Raw genomic sequence first — 20,792 nt, forward strand, 5'->3', positions numbered from 1 at the left:
TTTCTTCCTCTTCGTCATCTTGTTCATGGCCGGCCGGCACTTTGTTCTTTCCCAATCGTGCATCTTCCTCCTCCTCTTCCTCCTCTTCCTCCTCTTTTTGCCTCTTTTTGCCTCTTGCCCTGCTGCTACTGCCTCCAGAGTTTGTTGCCCCGCCCCCTTTGCCCCGCCCCCCGCCAGCCGCCCGCACCCCCTCCCCCCTTGCTGCCAACGCGCCACCCCCGCCCCAACCCCCCTGCCCCCCCTCCCTTGTTGGCAGCGTGCGATGGCGCCCCCTCCCCTGCCCGACGGCCGCGTTGTTTTCCTCCAGCGGGACAAACAACGAGCGAGCGAGTCGTTGCTGAGCTCGCGTTCGTCGAGAAAAGAAAACAAATGGACAATTTGTGTTGTGTTTAATTGTGGTCTTTTTTGTTTATTATTAGACCCCAAAGGCTCCAAAAATGAAGCGACTCACAAGAAAGGTACTTTCCTCTTTGGTTTCTTCCCGCAAACTTTCTCTCTTCCTCCATGGCGTTGATGCTGCGTGTGCGTGGCCAACTTTTTGGGGGGAAGAATTTGAATCAATGCCATCGTTTTTTTTTTTTTGTTCCTTCCTTGGCTTGCGACGACGCATGCGACATCTTGTGAACGTCCAGCGTTGTGATAAAGCTGGCAAAAGTTGACGTTTTGCACAATTTCAGGGTTCGACATTCACGGTGGCCAATCTGCCACTGGGCGTGGCCAATCTGCCACTGGGCGTGGCCAAAATCTGCCACTGGGCGTGGCCAATCTGCCACTGGGCGTGGCCAATCTGCCACTGGGCGTGGCCACCTTCCAGCCACCGACATTTTCAACCTTCGCTAACGCAACTAAATCAACAGCTCACATTCTCACACCAAACACTTTTTCTTTTCTTATTTTCATATTCGAGGTGCGACGATGAATCAATTCATTCACCAATAATCGATGATCAAATGAATTGATCATTACTTTCGATATGCGATGAATGATTTTGATATCTTTTTTCATTTAGATTTGTAAAAAAGCTCAACATTTTGGCTCCTCAATTTTTGTCGTCGTGCACGAAAGTGGACCGATTTTCTTTCTTTGATTTGCAAAACAATGATCGACATTTTTGCATTTTCTTCATTTGAACCGAATCAAAATTTGTTTGTTTGTGGACTGTCAATTTGGAATAATGTCCCGTTTTTTTTTGGGGGGGGGGGGGGGCAATGAGTTCATTGAATAATGAATCGACGACAGATTCATCGATGGCTGAAATAATCGTTGGTTCATGAAATGTCGCTTTTTGTACCGCCCGAAAATAACATCAGATGCAAAACAATCGTCTGAACTCGTCGTATTTTCTTTTAAGCTTAAAGAATACAAACGCTGAATTGAGTTTTCCCAATGATGCAATATCCTTATTGTTCGTATCCTGTCATAAACATCGCGGCATGTGCTGTTTGAATTGTGATTGGATGAAGTGCGTGCGTGCGTGCGTGCGTGCGTGCGTGCGTGCGTGCGTGCAAGAGGACATAACACAACCGAACCAAAGTTGTGCGTCACTGAAAGATTTTCGTCCCAAATGTTCTCGCAGATTGAAACGTTTGTTAAAAGGAAGAAAGTTCAAGTCAAGCGAGCAAGATTATCAACACGCAGTCCTAATTTGCTGCGAGTCTGACGACATGTTTACTGCGGCACAAACACGCATGGCCTCACCTTCATATGACATTTGCATGTCGGCACGCACGCACGCACGCACGCACATCCAGGTTGAGTCAGCGTGCGTGCGTGTGCGTGCGTGCGTGCGCGTGCGTGCGCTCATCTGCCATGATACATCCTCCTTCCTGTCAAGATGATTCAAAGCTAACTTCACAGCTTCAACGCACTTCATTAAATTGCACACACGCACACGAGATAAAATGGCCGCCTGCACAAACGGCAGCTAAAAGCAACACCTCAACGCGTTTCATGAATGTTCACACGCACGCATGTAAGCACACGCAAAATGTTTGAACAGACACACATTTAAACACACACTCCGACACTCATTTGAGCACGCACACGCGCAGCGATGTCGGCAGGCGCCATCTTTGTAATCCAATAGCGGCACTTCCACTTCGCTCCTGCGGGTGGCGCTGACGCGCTGTCGAGATGTTAGCAACAGAAATCGCAAATTTTTTTTTGGGTGTCAGATTTGAAAATGTTTTCGCGGGTAGCGAGAAGGTCCAAGCGGTCGCACCGCAACAGGAAGTACGTTTTGGGTCCAAAAGGCTGGCGGTAGATTTTGGACTTTCGAACGAGCCCCGAGTCGCGTCGACACGCGATGAAACTGCCGCCGTCGTCTCTCCTCGCGCTCTCAGTTGTTGATCTGCGGCTTAGTGTGTTGACTCGCAACTCCGCACACGCACACGCACACACGTCTCATCCTAATGAAGTTAAAGCGGCGGCGGCGAACTGACAGGAAGAAAAATCCAATTGACGGCAACGTGAAGGGAAAAAAAACGTGCCAGTCCACTCAAAATTGACTTTCAAACGGGAAAAAGCTGACGGGAAGCAGCAAGTGATGATGATGATGATGATGATGATGATGATGATGATGACAGCGTTCAACCAATTTCAAAACATTTGATGTAATCTGTTGACGGCCAAATGTAATTTTATTTCAAATAATTTTTTATTTTTTATGTCAAGCTGATAATGAAATTGATCAAACTTTTTCCTCATTAAAATCAAAATGGAAATTAGACTTGACACAAGTTTGAAAAAAAAACAGTAACCATTCAGCAATTTGTTCATAAAATCTAAATTATTGACTTCCGAGTGGAACAAACGCAGACGTTGACGTTATTCCACAAAACTGCCGTCAAATCTGATTTCCATCAATTCAAGTCACGAACGAAAGCAAAGACTTCGGGTTCGAAATCGGACGAAGCAGCCGCTGATCTCGTTGGCCTGACTTTGGACTTGCACTCGTTATTCCAAAATGGCGCCTTCAACCACTTTGATATTTATATGAAACCATTTTTTGACGACAATTTCTTCAATTGACGACTTCTTGTACTCAAACGCGTTTTCATGAACTTTTGTTGAAATGTGTTTTCAATTTCAAATCGTGATAATAATAATAATAATTCTGCTTTGAATGCTTTCCATCGTTGCGGTTTCTGTCTTTAGCTTGTCCAGCTTTTGCGTTTGTTAGTTCGAACCCGGGTGAGATGCGGATCTTGTCCGTCTTCGTGTTTCACATTTGGGATCGTTCGATGAAAGCTCGCCGTTCGCCCTCCAAAATGGCTTCTTTTGCTTTCTATTGCTTGTTTCTGCTTTCCAAACGTTGCGTTTGGACCTTTTTTTTTTTTTTTTATAAAAAAAAAGCGTTTGGACCTTCTGTCTTCTTTTCTGTCTCGTCTCGGATGTTGTTCGCGTGCGTGTGCCTCCATGCGGCTCGTTGAGGTTTTTGTTTGTCGCGTTTATGTTCCTTAGCGGAAGGACAAAGACGCTCTTTTGTGGCCGGCCTTCCGGCACGCCATCCGCGGCCCAATCGCGGCTCGCCATTCATGTTTTGCCTTGAAATGGACCCGCAGGGAGCGCCCGCCTCCCTCCCGCCTTCCTTCCCGCCTTCCCGCCTTCTTGCCCGCCTGCAGGGACGCGCACACGCAGACAGCGAGAGTAATTGGCCATCAAAGTCGTCCACCGTCTTTCCTTTGGAATTACACGCCGACGTGCAGCAGGATATGAAAGCGTCCCAGCCAGCGTGCGTGTGTGCGTGCGCGCGCACGTGCGTGTGTTTGCCTAAAGTCCGCTGTGACCTGAAGGCAAATAAATCTTATAAATAATAAAAGTCCAACAAACAAGTGCGGCCGGCTCGAGCGTTTCCAGCTTGGAGTCAACAATGTTTGCCGCCATGTTTGTACAGGCTCATCATTTACTCGCCGATATTTACCACCATTTGCGCACACGCGCGCACACGCGCGCGCACACGCGCAGAGCAAAGTGAGTGTTTATGAAAGAGGAAGTTTGACTTTGAAGCCAATTGAGGGACGCGGGTCACATGACATGGATTTTTCATCTGCAGTCATATTTCAGCAAGATGGCGGCCGACACTGGCTGAAGGACGATAAAACACTTTGATGGACCTCCGCGCGCGTGCGTGCGTGCGTGCGTGCGTGTTTCAGAGTGGACTCCAAGTTTGACGTTCACATTATGAGTATGAAATGTTGTTGATCCTGTTTTTGATTTCGGGGCGAAATCTGACGCGTTGATTGAAGACAAATTGAGTGACGACAACGTTGCTATTTTTGGAGCCGACTCGTCGCGCGTCTTCTTGTGATATTACAATTTTCATGTCCGTCAACATTTTTCCAACCAGCCAAAGTCCTGGAATAAAAAGGCCACAATTTGTGTCCTTCTAAGGCGGTCAATATAATCGATTCATCGACAAGTAATCGATGATCAAATTAATCGTTTGGAGCTGTTTTTTTAATTGAAAATGTTCCAAAAGCTCTCATTTCAGCTCATCAACATCTCATAATTGTTGACGGATTTCTGTCGTCCTTCACCAAAGAAGACCGATCATCGTCTGTCTTTAATCAAAATAAGACGTTTTGGAAAACTCTGACCGTCGTTTCGGACGTCAAGCCTCCGTTTTTCATCACTGAACGAACATGAAGTATCAAAAGCAGTCGATGATTGCTTTTGTAATACTCAAAATTCAAATGAATCCGATGAGTCGATTCATGGATCGAAGAATCCGTTCCCAAAATGTTGGATAGCGACATCACGAAACGTTTCCATTTTTGGGTTCCCGAAACCAACGAGCGGACGTTTGAGCATCATTGAACAGGAAGTCCGCCATGAGCTTTGAGGCAGCCATTTTGGGGCGAGTTCCGGAACTTGTTTGAGGTTTGAAGGAAGTCATGTGACGAGGTCATATCATGACCCGATTGTCCAAAAGATGTGATTTTTCTGGACCTTCGTATTGTCCTGCCACTTCCAACCACCGGGTTGGACTTCCCGGGCCAGTTTGTCTTGTGGACGCTTGGAAAGGTTTTGCGCGGACGGGCAGGACGTCCCCTGCGCTCGTGTCTTCTGAGCAAAATTTGGACAGTCAGTCGTTCTTTTACGAATAAAGCGAGCGGGTTTTTAAAAAAATTCTATTTATGAACCTGGTGACGACGCAAATGTTTTTGTGCTTTGAGGCGTGTCATGTGACCCGCGCTCTCGTCCTCCTCAGGTCCTCCCGTCAACGTCACCTGCAACATCTTCATCAACAGCTTCGGCTCCATCGCCGAGACCACCATGGTAAGCCCCTCGCTCTGCTTGAGGAAATGTTTTTGGGCGCCTTCGGGTCCGAGTTCAAAAATGGAACCAAATTGTGAGAGGCTTTTCACATTCAGGTGCTAGCTCGCGCTTTAGATAACGTTTAGCTCGCGCTTTAGCTCGCGCTTTAGCTCGCGTTTAGCTCGCGTTTTAGCTCGCGCTTTAGCTCGCGCTTTAGCTCGCGCTTTAGATAGCGCTTTAGATAGCGTTTAGCTCGCGCTTTAGCTCGTGCTTTAGCTCGCGCTTTAGCTAGCGCTTTAGCTCGCACTTTAGATAGCGCTTTAGCTAGCGTTTAGCTCGTGTTTTAGCTCGCGCTTTAGCTCGCGCTTTAGCTCGCGCTTTAGCTCGCGCTTTAGCTAGCTCCCATGGTGCTGCTTCGCCTGCTAAAATGCAAATCGATCGATAATTGTTTTCCGATATTGAAAGCGCACAAATGTCTGAAGTTGTGTTTGTGGAATCTCCCGCTCGCTGACGGCGTCCGCCTCATCCACTCCTCATGGCCTCCAGCGTCCCCTGGTGGGCAATTGGCGCTCGTACCCGCAAAAAAAGAGCAACTGAGGCTGCGTCATTACCCGGGAAAAACATTTCGTGCCGATCAAAAGTGAGCGCGCGTGTGGCGGCGTGTGCGCAATTCAAGTGTCGTGTGCAGCAAACGCGATTTCTGTTGAACTTCAAATTTGAAGCAAAAGTCGATCATAAAACAAATTGATCGATCAAAGATCAAAGGAATGTTCCACAGACAACGCTTTGATGTTGTTTTCATTCACATTATCGATTCATCGAAAAAATGATGGACAGATGAATCGACTACTAATGTACCACTGAAAAAAATCCTCATTAGTTCATGTTACCTTAACATGTTTATCATATTTCACTTTTATTGTGCGTGCGCGTGCGCGTGTGCGTGAGAGACTCAAGTGAGCGGTCGCTAATCCGTGGCAGCGGATTAGAAAGAAAAACAACCAAGTACGGAAATAATCGGATTTCTCATCTTTTATCCCGGCGCCAAATCCATTGAGAAGATCCCGTGACAACGTGCGTGCGTGCGTGCGCGATTTGAAACGATTTGAACACTTGAACAATCGCTCGTTATTGAAGAAATTGGATGCTTTTTTTTTTGCGCGTTGCGTTGCCAGGACTATCGCGTGAACATCTTCCTGAGGCAGCAGTGGAACGACCCGCGCCTGGCGTACAGCGAGTACCCGGACGACTCGCTGGACTTGGACCCGTCCATGTTGGACTCCATCTGGAAGCCCGACTTGTTCTTCGCCAACGAGAAGGGCGCCAACTTCCACGAGATCACCACCGACAACAAGTTGCTGCGCATCTCCAAGAACGGCAACGTGCTCTACAGCATACGGTACGGCACACATTATTATTATTATCATCATTATCATTATTATTATTAGATGCTCATTTGGGCACAAACGTAACTTTCTTTCTTGATTGTATTCTTGGGCCTAAAAAAAACAAAATGGCAGCAGGTCCCGTGATTGTCACGTCAAAAAAAGTCTCACCTGAAAAGATGGCGTAAGTCGGCCATTTTGCTTGAAAGCGTCCATCTTCGTCACCGGAGTTCGTTTTGAACCGGAAAAAAAGGCGTGGCTTCTCGACGTAGGCCTCAGCAAGAAATGTGTTCGGCAAATCGATGATGAGTTTTTCACCCGAAAAGTCTCAAGAAGCCATTTGTGAAAAGTCTCAGGATGTCGGCCATCTTGGCTTCCCGCAGCCATTTTGTTTTTTTAAATAAATTGCGGATTCCGTCTTTTGGGATAGCCGCCAAATTTGACCTTGCGTGCTAAACACGTGCACGATTTTCCATTGTGAAAAGTGTGAATGATGTCCACCAGGGGTCGCCAACGTGGCGCCCACCAAGACAGGATTAACCCGCAGGCTTGTTGTGAAAATCGTTCCAATGGTTGACAATTTGAGCAACGTTATTCGTCTCGAAGTCGGAAATCTTCACCTTAATCGGTAACCGAAAAGTATGCGTGACGTCGCAAAAGTTTGCTGTGGCCGATTTCACGTCATGGAAATGAGCAAGTGGTTTTCTTGCTAGCAGGAAGCGCGCGAATGTCTGTCCGCTCGTTTGCTACCCGAAAACATCAAGACTTTCTGTTTTCAATGCTTTAAGTGTCCCAAAGACATATTGACGTTAGGGTAGTTGTTCCAAAAACGGCCAGCAGGTGGCAGCAGAGTATAAGAGATCAAGCAAGGCCATGCAAAAAGATTCCCGACTGTTTTGTGAATAATGATGAAAGTTAGCTATGTGCTAATGCTAATTGCTGCAAAACGAAAACAGATTCAAAAAATTGCTGATGAAAGAAGAGACGCTCAACTTTCTTTTGTTAGCCTCCATGTTTTGATAGCGATGGAACACAACGTCGTGCGTGTGGGCCAAATCCAGTCAAACGGCCGGGAGCGAAGGGGGTCGCTTCAGTCAAAGGGCCGCCTGGGAGTGAATGAGGGCAAAAGTTTGATGCAGTTTGAGGCCACATTTGATGACTTCCTTCCTGTTTGCGACCTTGACGGCGTTCCGGGCCGCTTTTCTTTTCGTGGCGTCTCGCCCGCGTCCACTTCAGGGCTGCGGGAGTAATGGCCGCCTCCGTTGCGCCGCCTCCGTTGCGCCGCCTCCGTTGCGCCGCCTCCGTTGCGCCGCCTCCTCCCGCTTCCTTTTATTGCCTGGCCGCTCATCTCGGGAGCTTTTTAGTATTCCGGCGTTGCGCGGCGTCCGTTGCGGCGTCCGCCGGCAGGAGGAGGAAAAGCTCCGAGCACTCTTCACGCGAGCGCGACACGCAATCGAGCTTCGTTCGCAAGCAGGGCGGAAACGCGCTCCACGCGAGGCTTGTTGTTTGCGAGCTCTAAAATGAAAACATTTTCAACAAACGCGACTTGTGACCCCTGCAAGTCTGAAATTTGGGAAAAGGACGATTGGCTTCCGATTCCTTTCATAAGATGAACACAAACGTTCGTTTGTCAACTTGTTCGTGTGAAAATATGATTTTATTGCAACCTGCAAGAAAATCCGTCTTTGTTCTTCCAAAGATGGCCGCCTTTTTTTCTTCACGTTTCACATTTTTTGAAACAAAAAATACAAATTTTCATTCGCTTTGAAAAATACACAAAAAAGATCATGAATTTTCATCACGACAAAAAAATGTCTCCTTTGTTGTCAAAACGATGACAATCTTATTATTATTATTATTCTCATTCATTTAGAAAAATATTCCTGTGCTTTTTCTTTGCACTTGTGCTGCTTGCATGTGTTTAATGGCGACCGATGCGTTCGCTCGCCCGCTCGCTCGCTCGCTCGCTCGCTCGCGTGTCCAAACTGTCCTCGTGCTGCTTCACTTGTTGGGTTTTGATTTGCGAGCGAGCGGCGGCGGCGGCGTTTTATGGCGCCGGATTTTCATGGCCGCATTTTATTGCCTCCTTCCTGCCAGGGAAAATGCGCATTGGAGGCGGAGCCTAGGACGCTCGCCGGCTTTGCCGCATGGCCGGCCCGTCCCGTCGCTCCACGCAAAGCCGCATTGGAACCCGGAACCAACCACTAGCGCACCGTGCTGACCCTCAATTATGCAACACGTTTATCAATTTGTTCCTTTCAATTGGCGACCAATTGTTGATTTTCAATGATTTCAACGACTGGTGATGTTTAAAGGGCCGATACACGTCAGCGCCATCGAGACTTATACTGTGCGTGTGCGTGTGCGTGTGCGTGCGCGTGCGTGTGTCTCAGAATAACGCTGGTGCTGGCCTGTCCCATGGATCTGAAGAACTTCCCTATGGATGTGCAAACGTGCATCATGCAACTGGAAAGCTGTGAGTACACACACACACACACACACACACACACACACACACACACACACACACACACACACATTTAAGGTGTACGCGCACACACGCTCACGCATTGAGAGTAAAAGCACACACATACACATTTGTAGTAAACACTTTATGAATACACACCAACACACAGATTACACGTTTGTAGTTTATGAATGTTGCATACATTGAAAAGATCCACGCACGCACGTATGCACGCACGTATGGTATAGGCGTGCGTGCGCAGACGTGAGGCGACTGGCGAGCAGGGCAGACGCGCTCCGGGCCCGGCGCCAACGTGGCAGAGGCGTGACGTCGCTCGGTATCCATGGCGACCGCATCCTTTGGCCCGCCTCCTTCCTCTCAACTTTTGCGTTTCAATAATAACACAAAGAAGAAGAAGAAAAGAAAAAGAAAATGTCCGCCTGATGAGCGAAAGCTCGTAAACGGCGGCGGCGGCGCTAAGCGGCTGCAAGTCGTCAAACAGGATGAAGAATCCTCCTCCTCATGAATATTGATGAGCTGCTAAGCTGGGCTGTGTGTGTGCGTGCGTGTGTGCGTGCGTGCGTGCGTGCAGTCGGCTACACCATGAACGACCTGATCTTCGAGTGGGACGAGAAGGGCGCCGTGCAGGTCGCCGATGGTCTGACGCTGCCGCAGTTCATCCTCAAGGAGGAAAAAGACCTCCGATACTGCACCAAACACTACAACACGGGTGAGCGACGCAAACCTTAGCGCGACTTTCAAAAAGAAAAAAATGAAAAAAGAAAGAAAGAAAGAAAGAAAGCAAGCTTGTCCTTGTTGATTTCTATTTAGATGTTTTTTTTCTGGACTTTTTCCACTTCGATTTTTCATTGACTGCTTTGAACGGATTTTCTTGTCGAAATGTGAAACGCGTTCTTCTGATTAACGATCTTCCTCCAACGCAGTCGCAATCGGCGGCAATCGAGCGACGATGACGTCACTTCCACCTCAAGCGCAACATCGACGACTGCCGTGACGCACTTTTTCTTTTGTTTACGATGATGCCGATTTTGTCATTGTGGCGCGCAATCGGCCAAATGTTCATTGAATTTCGATCCCGACGACGATTCGCCTTCGACCGTCGCCGGCAACGATTCGCGATTCGCGATTCATAACAACTCGACGACTCAAAACAAAGTCACGAAGCAAATAAGTCACCGTGAGCCAACATTTAAGAAATGCAAACGGTGCTTTTCAACAAACAGTGAGATGCATTGTGGGTAGGAGGGAATATTCAAATGAACGGAGTGACATCATCGGAGATATTTTGTTTGTTGGTGTCAGCAAAAAACAAAAGAACATCTTTGCAAAAGTTTTCTTTTTCTTTCTATTGCAAGTCAGGCCAGACTGCAAAAGTCCGCAAACGCAATATCGCTATATTTGCAAACAATAGACATCAGAAATGACGACTGCTAACTTGAACAAAAAATATTTGGGTTTCGTTTTAAATTCTAGAAAGAAAAAAAGAAAAAAAAAATCTAAATTGAATAACGAAGTCGTCTTTATTTTGAATCCAAGCCAACTGTTAAGAAAGTAATCAGGAAAGTAACTAAGTTACTTTTGAAGGGAATTCTCCGTTGCCGGCATTTTGTAATGTGACGTTTGTTGTCCCGCGTTGCTCCTCGCGCGGCCGTCGTAGCTCCTCCTCCTTTTTGTCTTTCCGTCTCTCTCAATATGTGCGCGAGTGTGCGTGCGTGCGTGCGTGCGTGCGTGTGTTTTGCTGGCTGTCGGGAGCCGGCGCGCTGACGAAGGCGTGTTGTTTTGTGTGCACGGGGGGGGGGGGCATCTTTATTAGCTGCAGAGAAGAGATTCCGCCCGGCAACACAAAGAGTGGGCGACAAAAAGCCTCTTGAAATACTAATTAAGTCGCCGCCTGCTGCATTGCACAACTCGCCTGCGTGCGTGCGCGCCGCAAACGCAGCAACAATAACAACACGGGCAATGCGGCTTTCGCACCTTGGGCCGGCAACTTCCTTGCCGATATCTTCACAATATTGCGATGGCGTCTTGACGCACAATCGCAACTGCCTTTCAACCGTCGCAAGAGACGCCACTTGACGACAATCTGCCTTCCATCGGAAGAAAGGAAGAAAGAAGGAAGAAAGGAAGGAAGAAAGGAAGGAAGGCTGAAAACCAGTTTTAAGCGAGACGCTCGCCTTCAGATAAGCAAATATCAGCAAATGTCTTCATTTTACAAGCAAAATGTTTTCAGACGTTTCAAAATATACTTCTTTTTTTTTAACCTCAGACAATATATTTAATAAAAAAATATGTTTTTTTTAAATGTTCAAGGAGCTTCCAAGGTCATCAAAAGGACTTCAAAAATGCAATCGGAAACGTGAAGAAGTGAATAGCATCGCTCTGTTTTTTGAATAGTTTTCGTTTTGATGTGGAACAAAAAGAAACGTTTCCGAAAGTTTGTTTTCAAGTCGGCTGAAAATTCAAAAAAAGAGTTTTCCGAAATGATTATCGACTGTCCCATTTTGAAAATATCGGCGGCGCTCGTTCACTACTCGATATATGCTGACAGTCCTCTGGCGTGTCTCAATTCAAGTGTCAATCATTTTTCAATCTTGTTCTTGAAATATGAATAAATATCTTCGAAGCTCTCAAACTTAGCCGTGACTTCCTCTTCCTCTTCCTCTTCCTCTTCCTCCCCGCTTGATATTTGAGGCATATGAATGTTGTCATAATTTCGTGCGGCCGATCAAACGGCCGCTCGGCCATCTTACGCGACCACGCGACCACGTCGGGCGTCCATTTTGTCGTAACGTGCGGCGAGGATAGGAAACGTGCTAGCGTGCTAGCGCGCTCGCGTTGATCCCGCCTCCCCGCCGATCGGAAGGCCTTTCTTTGTTCATGTTGCCGTGCCAACCTGAAGGCGCTTTGACGTCCATTTTGATGGACAGCAGAGGGCGCTGCAGGATCAAAATGGCAGCCGCCTGAGATGGATGCAAACAAACGCCTCCGGTTCTCCTTCAACCTTTGTTGCTAAAGGTCACGGGGTCAAGAAGAGACGAACACGTGGGCTTCCTTGGGGTCGCAGGAAAGGTCAGCGCTGCTTTCAAGGAATTTTCTTTTCTTTTTCCAGTGAAAATGACGGCGTTCTTTTTTTTGGTGTCCTTTTTGTCTTCCTCGCGTCTTTTGCATTTGATGATATTTTCACGTCACGTTTGACTTTTCAATCTCGTCGTTGCTGCTTTTCTGCCAAAGCAAATTCTTACTGCAAATATCCACGTTATACTTTTTCTTTTTTTAATCTAAAAAAATATTCAAAGCAGAAAAGTCATGAAATGTGTTTTGCTCAAAGGAAGACTTCAAAATGTGGCGGCAGTAAAACATCGAAATCGACTTGAAATTTCTCAACAACATTTTGGTCTTCGTGCTTCATTTGACAAAATGCCAGGATGGTGCGTGCGCGCGCGTGCGTATTCGATTACTACGTGGGCATTAAATGAGTTTGAATTTGCATTAAAATTGTGATTTGTAAAAAACCTTCTGGTGTTTTTTGTTTGCGTCCGTTTTCTAAATCGCGTCGAGTAAAAATCGGATTTCCGGGACCAAATTTGTGGCAACATTTCAGTCAACGAGAATTGACGACGTGAAAACTGTTGAAGGTTTTGCGGCGTGACGTCGGCCATGTTTTTCCCGTGAGCGGCCATTGGACGTCTTTGCCGTCAGTGGACGCCGTCAACTTGCTCCGCCTCCTCGCTCCTCCGTCTCCTCCTTCCCGCGTCTCCCCGCCGCCTCCGCGACCCTTGACCTTATCCGCTCTTCATCTGCATCCGTCAACTTTGGCTGCGGCCGGCGTTGATGGCGAACGCGACTCTGAGGAGCGTTGGTTTGGAGGCGGGGCTAAAAGTTGAGCTTCGGGTCGGAATTCAATTCCTCGCGCTAACGTTGCGTATCGCGACATAAACGCAAAATTTGAATGAATTTGCAAACGAGTTCTTTTCAGCAAAGCAGATTTAAAGCGACACGACCATTTTTGTGCCAATGAATGTTCATCGATGAGCGATCCGATCCCAAAACGGTTTCTCGTCGTCCGAGTTTGACCCGACGTTGAAATGAAGCAAAGTTTGCAGCGAAATGCAAGTTTTGTCTTTGATCCTTTTTTTGCTGCGCTGTCGTCAGGCAAGTTCACGTGCATCGAGGCTCGTTTCCACCTGGAGCGCCAGATGGGCTACTACCTGATCCAGATGTACATCCCGTCCCTGCTCATCGTCATCCTGTCCTGGGTGTCCTTCTGGATCAACATGGACGCCGCCCCCGCCCGGGTGGGCCTGGGCATCACCACCGTGCTCACCATGACCACGCAGAGCTCGGGTTCCAGGGCCTCCCTGCCCAAGGTCAGTCGCGCGTAAAACCCTCGCACCTCCCAGCCACGAGGTGGCGACTTTTACGCTGCTGTCAAAATGGGTTGCCAGTGTCGTTTATGCGCGTTCAGCAACTACTTTTCGCCGTCCAAAGGAAAACGAGAAGGGGGAGTTTTTTTGTTTTGTTTTTAGGCAACAAAATGTTTTCCTTTGAGGGATTTTCAGCTTAAAGAAAGAAAAACAGTCATAGCTTGCGTGACCCACTACCGGATTGTATAATTACGTCCAGGGAAGCTGTAATCCCCGACGCACGCACGCACGCACGCACGCACACACGGTTTGTGGACATTAGGTGCTTCATGCGCTCTAAAAATTGAACAAGTGAACCGTGATTCCGCTGCAGTTCAGCTGTCACAATAATGATCACGCAGCACAGCTGATCTTATGCGCACGCACACACCTGAGTGTAACACACGCACGCACGCACGCACGCACACACACACACACTGATGTGCATCCAGGTGCTGCACGTCATGATGAAGGTGAGATCAGCAAACGGAAGGACGTGCACAGGCAGAACGCAGTTAGCGCAGTTAGCGCAGTTAGCGCGGTTAGCGCAGTTAGCGCAGTTAGCTTCCTGCTGACAGAAACGTGACCAGACTTTTGAGGACGATGACAAATGCGGACTTTTTTCCAAATGTCTTTTCTCTTCTGAAGAACTTCAAAATTGTTTTCATTTGCAGCTGCCGGAATGTTTAGAATCAAAAAGTCGCTAGAAGCCAGAAAGAAATCGCTCTTTAAATCAGCCAATCCGTTTTCAGTGGCAAAAAAATGCTCTTACATTGCTTGCGTGTGGCCTGAGGGGGGCGCTCTCACCGGGACAAAGCCGTTATTGGCAAAGCAACGTCGCGACCATCCGCGTCAAGCGTGCGGCGCGACGACGCCCAAAAGAGAAGCTGAGCTTTTGTCTGCTGGTCTTTGCGTTCAGGTATCGTACGTGAAGGCCATCGACATCTGGATGGCCGTTTGTCTGCTCTTCGTGTTCTCGGCGCTGCTGGAGTACGCCGCCGTCAACTTCATCGCTCGCCAGCACAAAGAGCTTCTTCGCTTCCGCCGGCGCCGACGGCACATGAAGGTCGGCTCCTTTCTTTCTTTCTTAGTTTTGGAAGCGCGAACGTGACAAGCGAGCAAATGCGGCGGAATTCAAACAAAAGTCTTGACACGAACGCTTTCAAATGTTTTTCACAAGACAAACATTGACAAAAATCCGCAACCTCCACTTTCACATGGATTTGTTACTTTGCAAAAAGCGCAATTTGAAATCATCGAAGATCAAATCAAAAATCAACAAAAACAGAAAAAGTCTTCTTAAAATCAACTTTTGTCATGAAAAAAAATACGCTTTCAAAAGACAAAATCAAGCAAAAAGTCCATTTTTGGCTGAAAATCCTCACGTGATTGGCGTCAGTTGTCATTTCAAGTGAAGATGATTGGACGCCCATCGATTAGGTGCCGTCACGACGTTGTCAGCTCCAATTAAGGGGCGGAGTTATTAGCAACTCGTTAGGCGGCGCGACCATCGATCCGCTCGGCGGTGGCGAGCGCGGAGCCCTGAGGGACGCCGCTTGGCAACGCAATGGATGAGCGAGCTCCGTGCAAAGCGGGCCCGCTCGATGATTGGTCGCCGCCATGACGGCAGAAAGATTTTTCCACTTCCTGTTTCTCACTCCTGTTTTTCATCAACTTCCTGTTGGCGACTTTTTCTTCTTTCGCTGCTTTTATTCCACATGATCGTCTTCTTGATTCAACTTCCTTTTTTGTTCCTTTTTTTCATCCACTTCCTGTTCTGCGTCTCGTTCTTGCTTTGCTTCCCTGGTAACTTTCCCGGGAAGTTGCCGTCTAGGCTCCTCCCCTTTTCTTCCTCCTCCTCCTCCCTCATTGTGTCTCTATCTTTTGTCTCCCATTGATTCTGCCGGCAAGAGCGGCCAACATCTGTCATAGTTTAGCTCAAGGGCGCGTCGAGGTCGGCGGGCGTGTGTGCGCGTGTGTGCGTGTGTGCGCGTGTGTGCGTGATGAAAAAAAGTGTAATACATGGTGTTGCCTGAAGTCAAGGACAGAATTGGGACACGAAGGCTAAAAATGGAGCGTGTTACCTGATGCGCACGCACGCACGCGCGCACGCACGCGCACGTGTGCGTGTTGTTTGTTGCGCTTTACGGAAGCGCTCACGTAGAACAAACATTTTTTGGCTGGCGAATGAACATCTTAAAATACGTTTTACTCGCAAATACGTTGCAAGGTTCTGCATTTTTTTCCCACAATGCCACAGGATATTACTTGCAGATGTAAAAGTAATATCTCTGTTGCATGATGGGAAAAATGCCAAACCGAAATCTTGCATTGCAGAAATAATAATAAATCATACAAGTTACAAATCAACAATGTATTTTACTTCATTTTTCAACATATTGACATATTTATATACTTTATAAATGTGGGCCAAATGATTTTAAATGTGTTTGTTTTTCCACTCATGGCATTACGACAAAATATGCCCAAAAACGCAACTTTTTAACAATCCAACAAAACGGATGAAGTGATGGAAGAAAAAGATTTGATTGGTCGTTGTTGAAACCTTAACGCATGCCATTTAAGAAGCAATGTTGGAATTTTCATATTTTGGAAATGGCGTCCTGTCGATGACATCGTCGAGTACGACGAATCCGTTGAAATGCTGGGGGCGGGGCCGGGGGCGGGGGCGGGGCTGATTGAGGAGACATTTTTAATTGGTCTCCTTGTCAGGACCCAAAAGTTTGCGCTCGCTTTCCTCGGCACGTTTTGGAAGCCGTAAAATGTTTCCATTTTCTGGCCTTACTTTCAAAAGCGGTCCGTAAATATTGATCTTTAATCTTTAAAATGTGTATTTTTTTTAAAAACAAACAAGTGGACTGGAACAGCCGAGCCTTATTTCGGGTTTCAGGTCCCGTTCATTGTGCAAAGAATTTTGATCTGGGTCAGCTGCAACCCAAAGAAGAAGAGATTTGATACCGAAGCGGGTTCTGACGGGACGGAAAAATTGTTTTGACTCGTTTTCCACGACCGCGACGTCTCCGATACGTTCGCTCTTCGGAACATCGGGACCCGCGAAGCCCGCCCGCCCGCCGCGCTCATGTTTGTGCGCGTGTGTCTTCCGCCATGCGTTTGCAGGAGGACGACGGCGGCGGCGACGGTCGCTTCAGCTTCCCGGGCTCGGGTTACGGCGTGGGCCCGGCGTGCCTGCAGAAGGACGGCATGGCGGCCATCAAGGGCAACAACAACAACAACGCGCCGGCCGGGGGGGCGGGGCACGGCGGGGGGGCGGCGCCCGAGAAGAGCATCGAGGAAATGAAGAAACTTTTCATCGGCCGCGCCAAACGCATCGACACGGTGTCGCGCGTGGCCTTCCCGCTCGTCTTCCTCATCTTCAACATCTTCTACTGGATCACCTACAAGATCATCCGCAGCGAAGACATACACAAACAATAAACACACACTTTCATCATCATCATCCTCGTCTTCATCTTCTCGTCATCTTCGGCAAAGACACGACTCAACTCCCGCTCTTCATCCTGCCTTTTCTCCTCCTCTTCCTCCAGACGCAAAGTGAATGAATGGCTGCATGACAAACAAAGCTGGGGGGGGAAAGTCGAGTGAGCAGAAGAGGCCACGCCCACCTGCTCGGGTGGGTGGCGTCATGTGCGTGGAGGGGGCGGGGCCGCCGTATAAGCGTCACAAACTCAACCCCCCCCCAGAAAGCTCCCAGAATATTGATGAACTTTTTGCTTTGATGCTAATGCTAGCACGCTAACCCCTTCACATAACAGACAACACGTGCTTAGTAGTCATTATTATTGAATTTCTCAACAAATTCCTTTCTTTCTTTTTATTAATGTTATTTTGTTTATTTATTTATGTTTTTTTTTATGGTGTTTTGAGCAGTTGATTATTTCTATTGTATGTACTATTGTATTTTTGTGGATTTGTTTGTAAGGATTATTCTTTTATTAGCTATTTTATGATTGACTATTTCTATTTTTTTATTGTACAGTATTATTTTTTAGATTGATTTTTTTCCCCATTTAATTTATATATATAGAAAGAGATTATTTTCTTATTTATTTGTGTATGTATAAAATGATTCTTCTCATGATTTTATTATTTTTCTAATTTATTGAAGGCTTTTTTTTTTCATGCGAGGGGCATGTGCCAAACAGACTGGTGCGATTCGTGCTTCCTGAACTTGATCCTCACTCGGCTTCTCTATGCAAAGCGCTCCGTATGCAAATGATGTCGCCATCGCCTGCCAATCATCCAGCAATTATCTGTCATGTGACATCACGCGAGAACTCAAATCATTTCAGACTTTCTCCAATAGAACTCGGCCACAAAACAGCAAAGCTGCCGCATCCTTTGCTTTTTTTTCTTCCTTTTTTCCTCCTCCTTTTCCAGCAGATGAAGTGTGTTCACCGCACTCCAAACCAGCAGGGGGCAGCAGCAACTTGTGCAAAAATGTTGAATATTTGTGTTCTATTTTCCTGGAAGGAATGGAAAGGATCAAAGATGTTTGAAACTAACAAGACAAATGCTAATGCTAATTGGCTAGCGTTTCAATGGGCTTCTGTGCTAGCTTCAACAGCAGCTGCTATTTTCAACATACAAAAGTCAAAAGTGTTCTTCATGATTTGGTGTGAAAGACGCCAGCTTGCTATCAACATTGGAACTTGTGTTCATGGTGAACCTTTTGCTAACTAGTTAGCATCAGGTAGCATGAGCAAATCCCTTATTTGCATTCCATTTGGCCGTAAAACAATGACAACTGTCTCAAACGTGTGAAAATAAATCTGGGACAGAAGCTAATGCTAGTTGGCTAATGGAAAGCGTTGCTTCATTAGCTGCTGCAATTTGTAACGTGCAAATCATTCCCGGATCTTTACAACTAGCATATAATCAAGTCATTTCATGAACGCAAAACAAAAAAAACAAAAAACAAACTCTGTTAAACTTGCTTGTTGCAAGTTCGGATCGCGTAGCAGCAAACAAAATGCGCTAAATGTTTCTAAAAGACGTCACATGGTGCGTAAACAAATGCAGATGTTGACTTGTTCCTGTTATGGCGCCCAATAGCGCCCCCTAGTGTTGGCTTCTCTCGACACCTACAAAGCAAATGCTCACGTTTGTGTTTGCAAATTGAAAATAATGCCCTTTTTTTTCTGAGCGTTTCAATTCCTGCTGCTTGTTTCCATGCTAACAGCGCATCAATGCCACTTGGCTGTCACTTCTTATGATGTAGAAATGATGTTTATATTATGACAGTTTGTGCCATAGCCGCCGCCGCCGCCGCCGCCGCCGCCGCTGCTCGCTCGCTCGCTAGCTAACGAAGAAAAACAAACAAAACGAGGACCTATCGGGGGCGGGTGGGAACATTTTTGGTCCCTGTTTGATTTTGTAAACAGACACAAGCGTGAGGGCAAAAAAAATGTAATGGAAAAAATAAAGTTATTCTCATTTTTATAGATATTTGAAATTAGAAATAATACCTATCATTTTTCAAGTTTTTTTTATTATCATTTTTTGACTTAAAAAATATTATAATGGTTGATAGGAATAAATCATAACGTATTAACCAGTTATTAATAAAATATCTCTTTATTGTATTTATAATAAGGTTATTTGTTTTTTACATTTTATTTACCATAAATCAATTCACGTATTAATGAGATGACAAAGTAAACCATTTATTTAGATGTTTGTTTTTAATATTTATTTCAATATTTGTATGTTATATTTCTATATTCATTTTTGTTATATATGCATTTGTTTTTTGGCATTTACGTAAAATAATTCATTTTGATATTTATAATTGTATTATTTACAATATGTCCATGAAATTATCTCATTAGATGAATTTTTATTTTTATTTACATGCATCAAACAATTTCATGAAGTTAAGAGAAAAACCAGAAGGAATACCTTCACTCAGTCTTTTGAGGGAAAAACAAAAAAAACAGCCATGCAATATTTTCCGAGGGTTTGCTGATGTAAATGCTGGGAGGGTCGTGTTTGTTTTGCTCTCCCTAACCTTTGACCTCTGACCTGCAAATCTTTTTGTGCTTCCAAAGGAGCGCCGCTTCAAAGCCGCGCTGGCATGAGGTCATGTGACTTTCTCACATCACAGTTATGAGGAATTATAATTATTGTTGGGGGGGGGGCGGGGGGGCTTTTAAAGTAGCATGTTTAATTTGTTGCATTTGACGGACGTCTGAGACGACTGATTCTGGATTCTTGCTGATTCTTTTTGCACACGTCGGAATGGCCTTACTCTTCTCTTCTCTTCTCTTCTCCTTCGTTTGGCTTTTGGAGCTTTTCCAGCTTGGGCGGCGGCACGTTTTTGTGCCGCCCTTTTGCGTTGCTTTGGCCTGCCGGCGCCGGCGTGCTCCGTCCGAGCCGAACGGATGGAGAGAAAAAAACAAGGAACAAAAAAGAAAAGTGCCGCAAATCACTTTGATTTTCCAAAATCTGACCAAGAATATTTTGCATGAATATGAAGATGACGAGATTGGCGGCTGTTTTGCTTTTTTTGCTTGCGCACAACAAAAACTGTGAAGCAATTTGAAGAAGAAAAAAAAAGAATGTAGCATTTCTGCTGTATCTGTACATATATTTATATATATACATATTCTATTTATTGAAATATGTCCTACTAATTATTCTATTAACGACCTTTTATCAACATCATTTCGAACAATGCTGGCGACCGCTCGCTCGAAGATTTGTGTCATGTTCCAAAAAAAAAACAAATCCAGAAAGATTAAAAAGTGCAAATAAAACTTGACACTGTGATGGCTGATTTGTTGATTGCCATTTTGTCTCCTGGTGTTTGCTGGTCATATTTGATGATGCTATTCATTCATATGTGCTGACAATCGTGATCAGGGCTGGAGGGTTCAAATGATAAAAACGTTTACCCACAATGCCACGAGGCATTGACATGCGCAATTGTTCACTACAGGCACTCAAGTCAACATTGTTTATTTGTCCTTTTTGATGCTATTATTACTCAATGTTGACTTACTTGATTGAACTTCATGTTGACTATAGCTTCATCGTCCCTCGCCACCTTTGAAGTGGCTGTCGTGTTTCTTTTTTTTAGCAATTACCAATACGTTTACCAAAACGACATCTTGTACAGTCTGCTGCCACTGAGACAAAGTTGTCAGTAGGGGGCAGTATAATGGCGGTCGTGCCACACTTTTCATCGCAAGGTATTTCTTTATAGTCCCGTGACAT

General features: G+C 46.1%; 1 protein-coding gene across 3 annotated transcripts in view; it reads left to right on the forward strand.

Moving 5' to 3' along the window:
* glra1 (glycine receptor, alpha 1) overlaps positions 1-20,345 on the forward strand; it is a 77,816-nt gene extending 57,471 nt beyond the window's left edge. For 2 of the 3 annotated variants that reach the window (XM_086086677.1, XM_086086676.1), the window contains 7 exons: positions 5,213-5,280; positions 6,435-6,658; positions 9,038-9,120; positions 9,704-9,841; positions 13,285-13,499; positions 14,455-14,601; positions 16,674-20,345. In XM_086086677.1, the coding sequence (XP_085942803.1) occupies positions 5,213-5,280; positions 6,435-6,658; positions 9,038-9,120; positions 9,704-9,841; positions 13,285-13,499; positions 14,455-14,601; positions 16,674-16,991 (1,193 nt within the window). In that variant the 3' untranslated portion in view covers positions 16,992-20,345. Of the gene's footprint in view, positions 1-419; positions 459-5,212; positions 5,281-6,434; positions 6,659-9,037; positions 9,121-9,703; positions 9,842-13,284; positions 13,500-14,454; positions 14,602-16,673 lie in introns of all 3 variants that reach the window. The other variant, XM_086086678.1, reaches the window with a different exon arrangement.
* The last annotated feature ends 447 nt before the right edge of the window (positions 20,346-20,792 follow it).

The sequence above is a fragment of the Leptonotus elevatus genome, chromosome 10, assembly GCF_054856555.1.
Source record: "Leptonotus elevatus isolate MCC_2025b chromosome 10, RoL_Lele_1.0, whole genome shotgun sequence".
Lineage (NCBI taxonomy): Eukaryota > Metazoa > Chordata > Actinopteri > Syngnathiformes > Syngnathidae > Leptonotus > Leptonotus elevatus.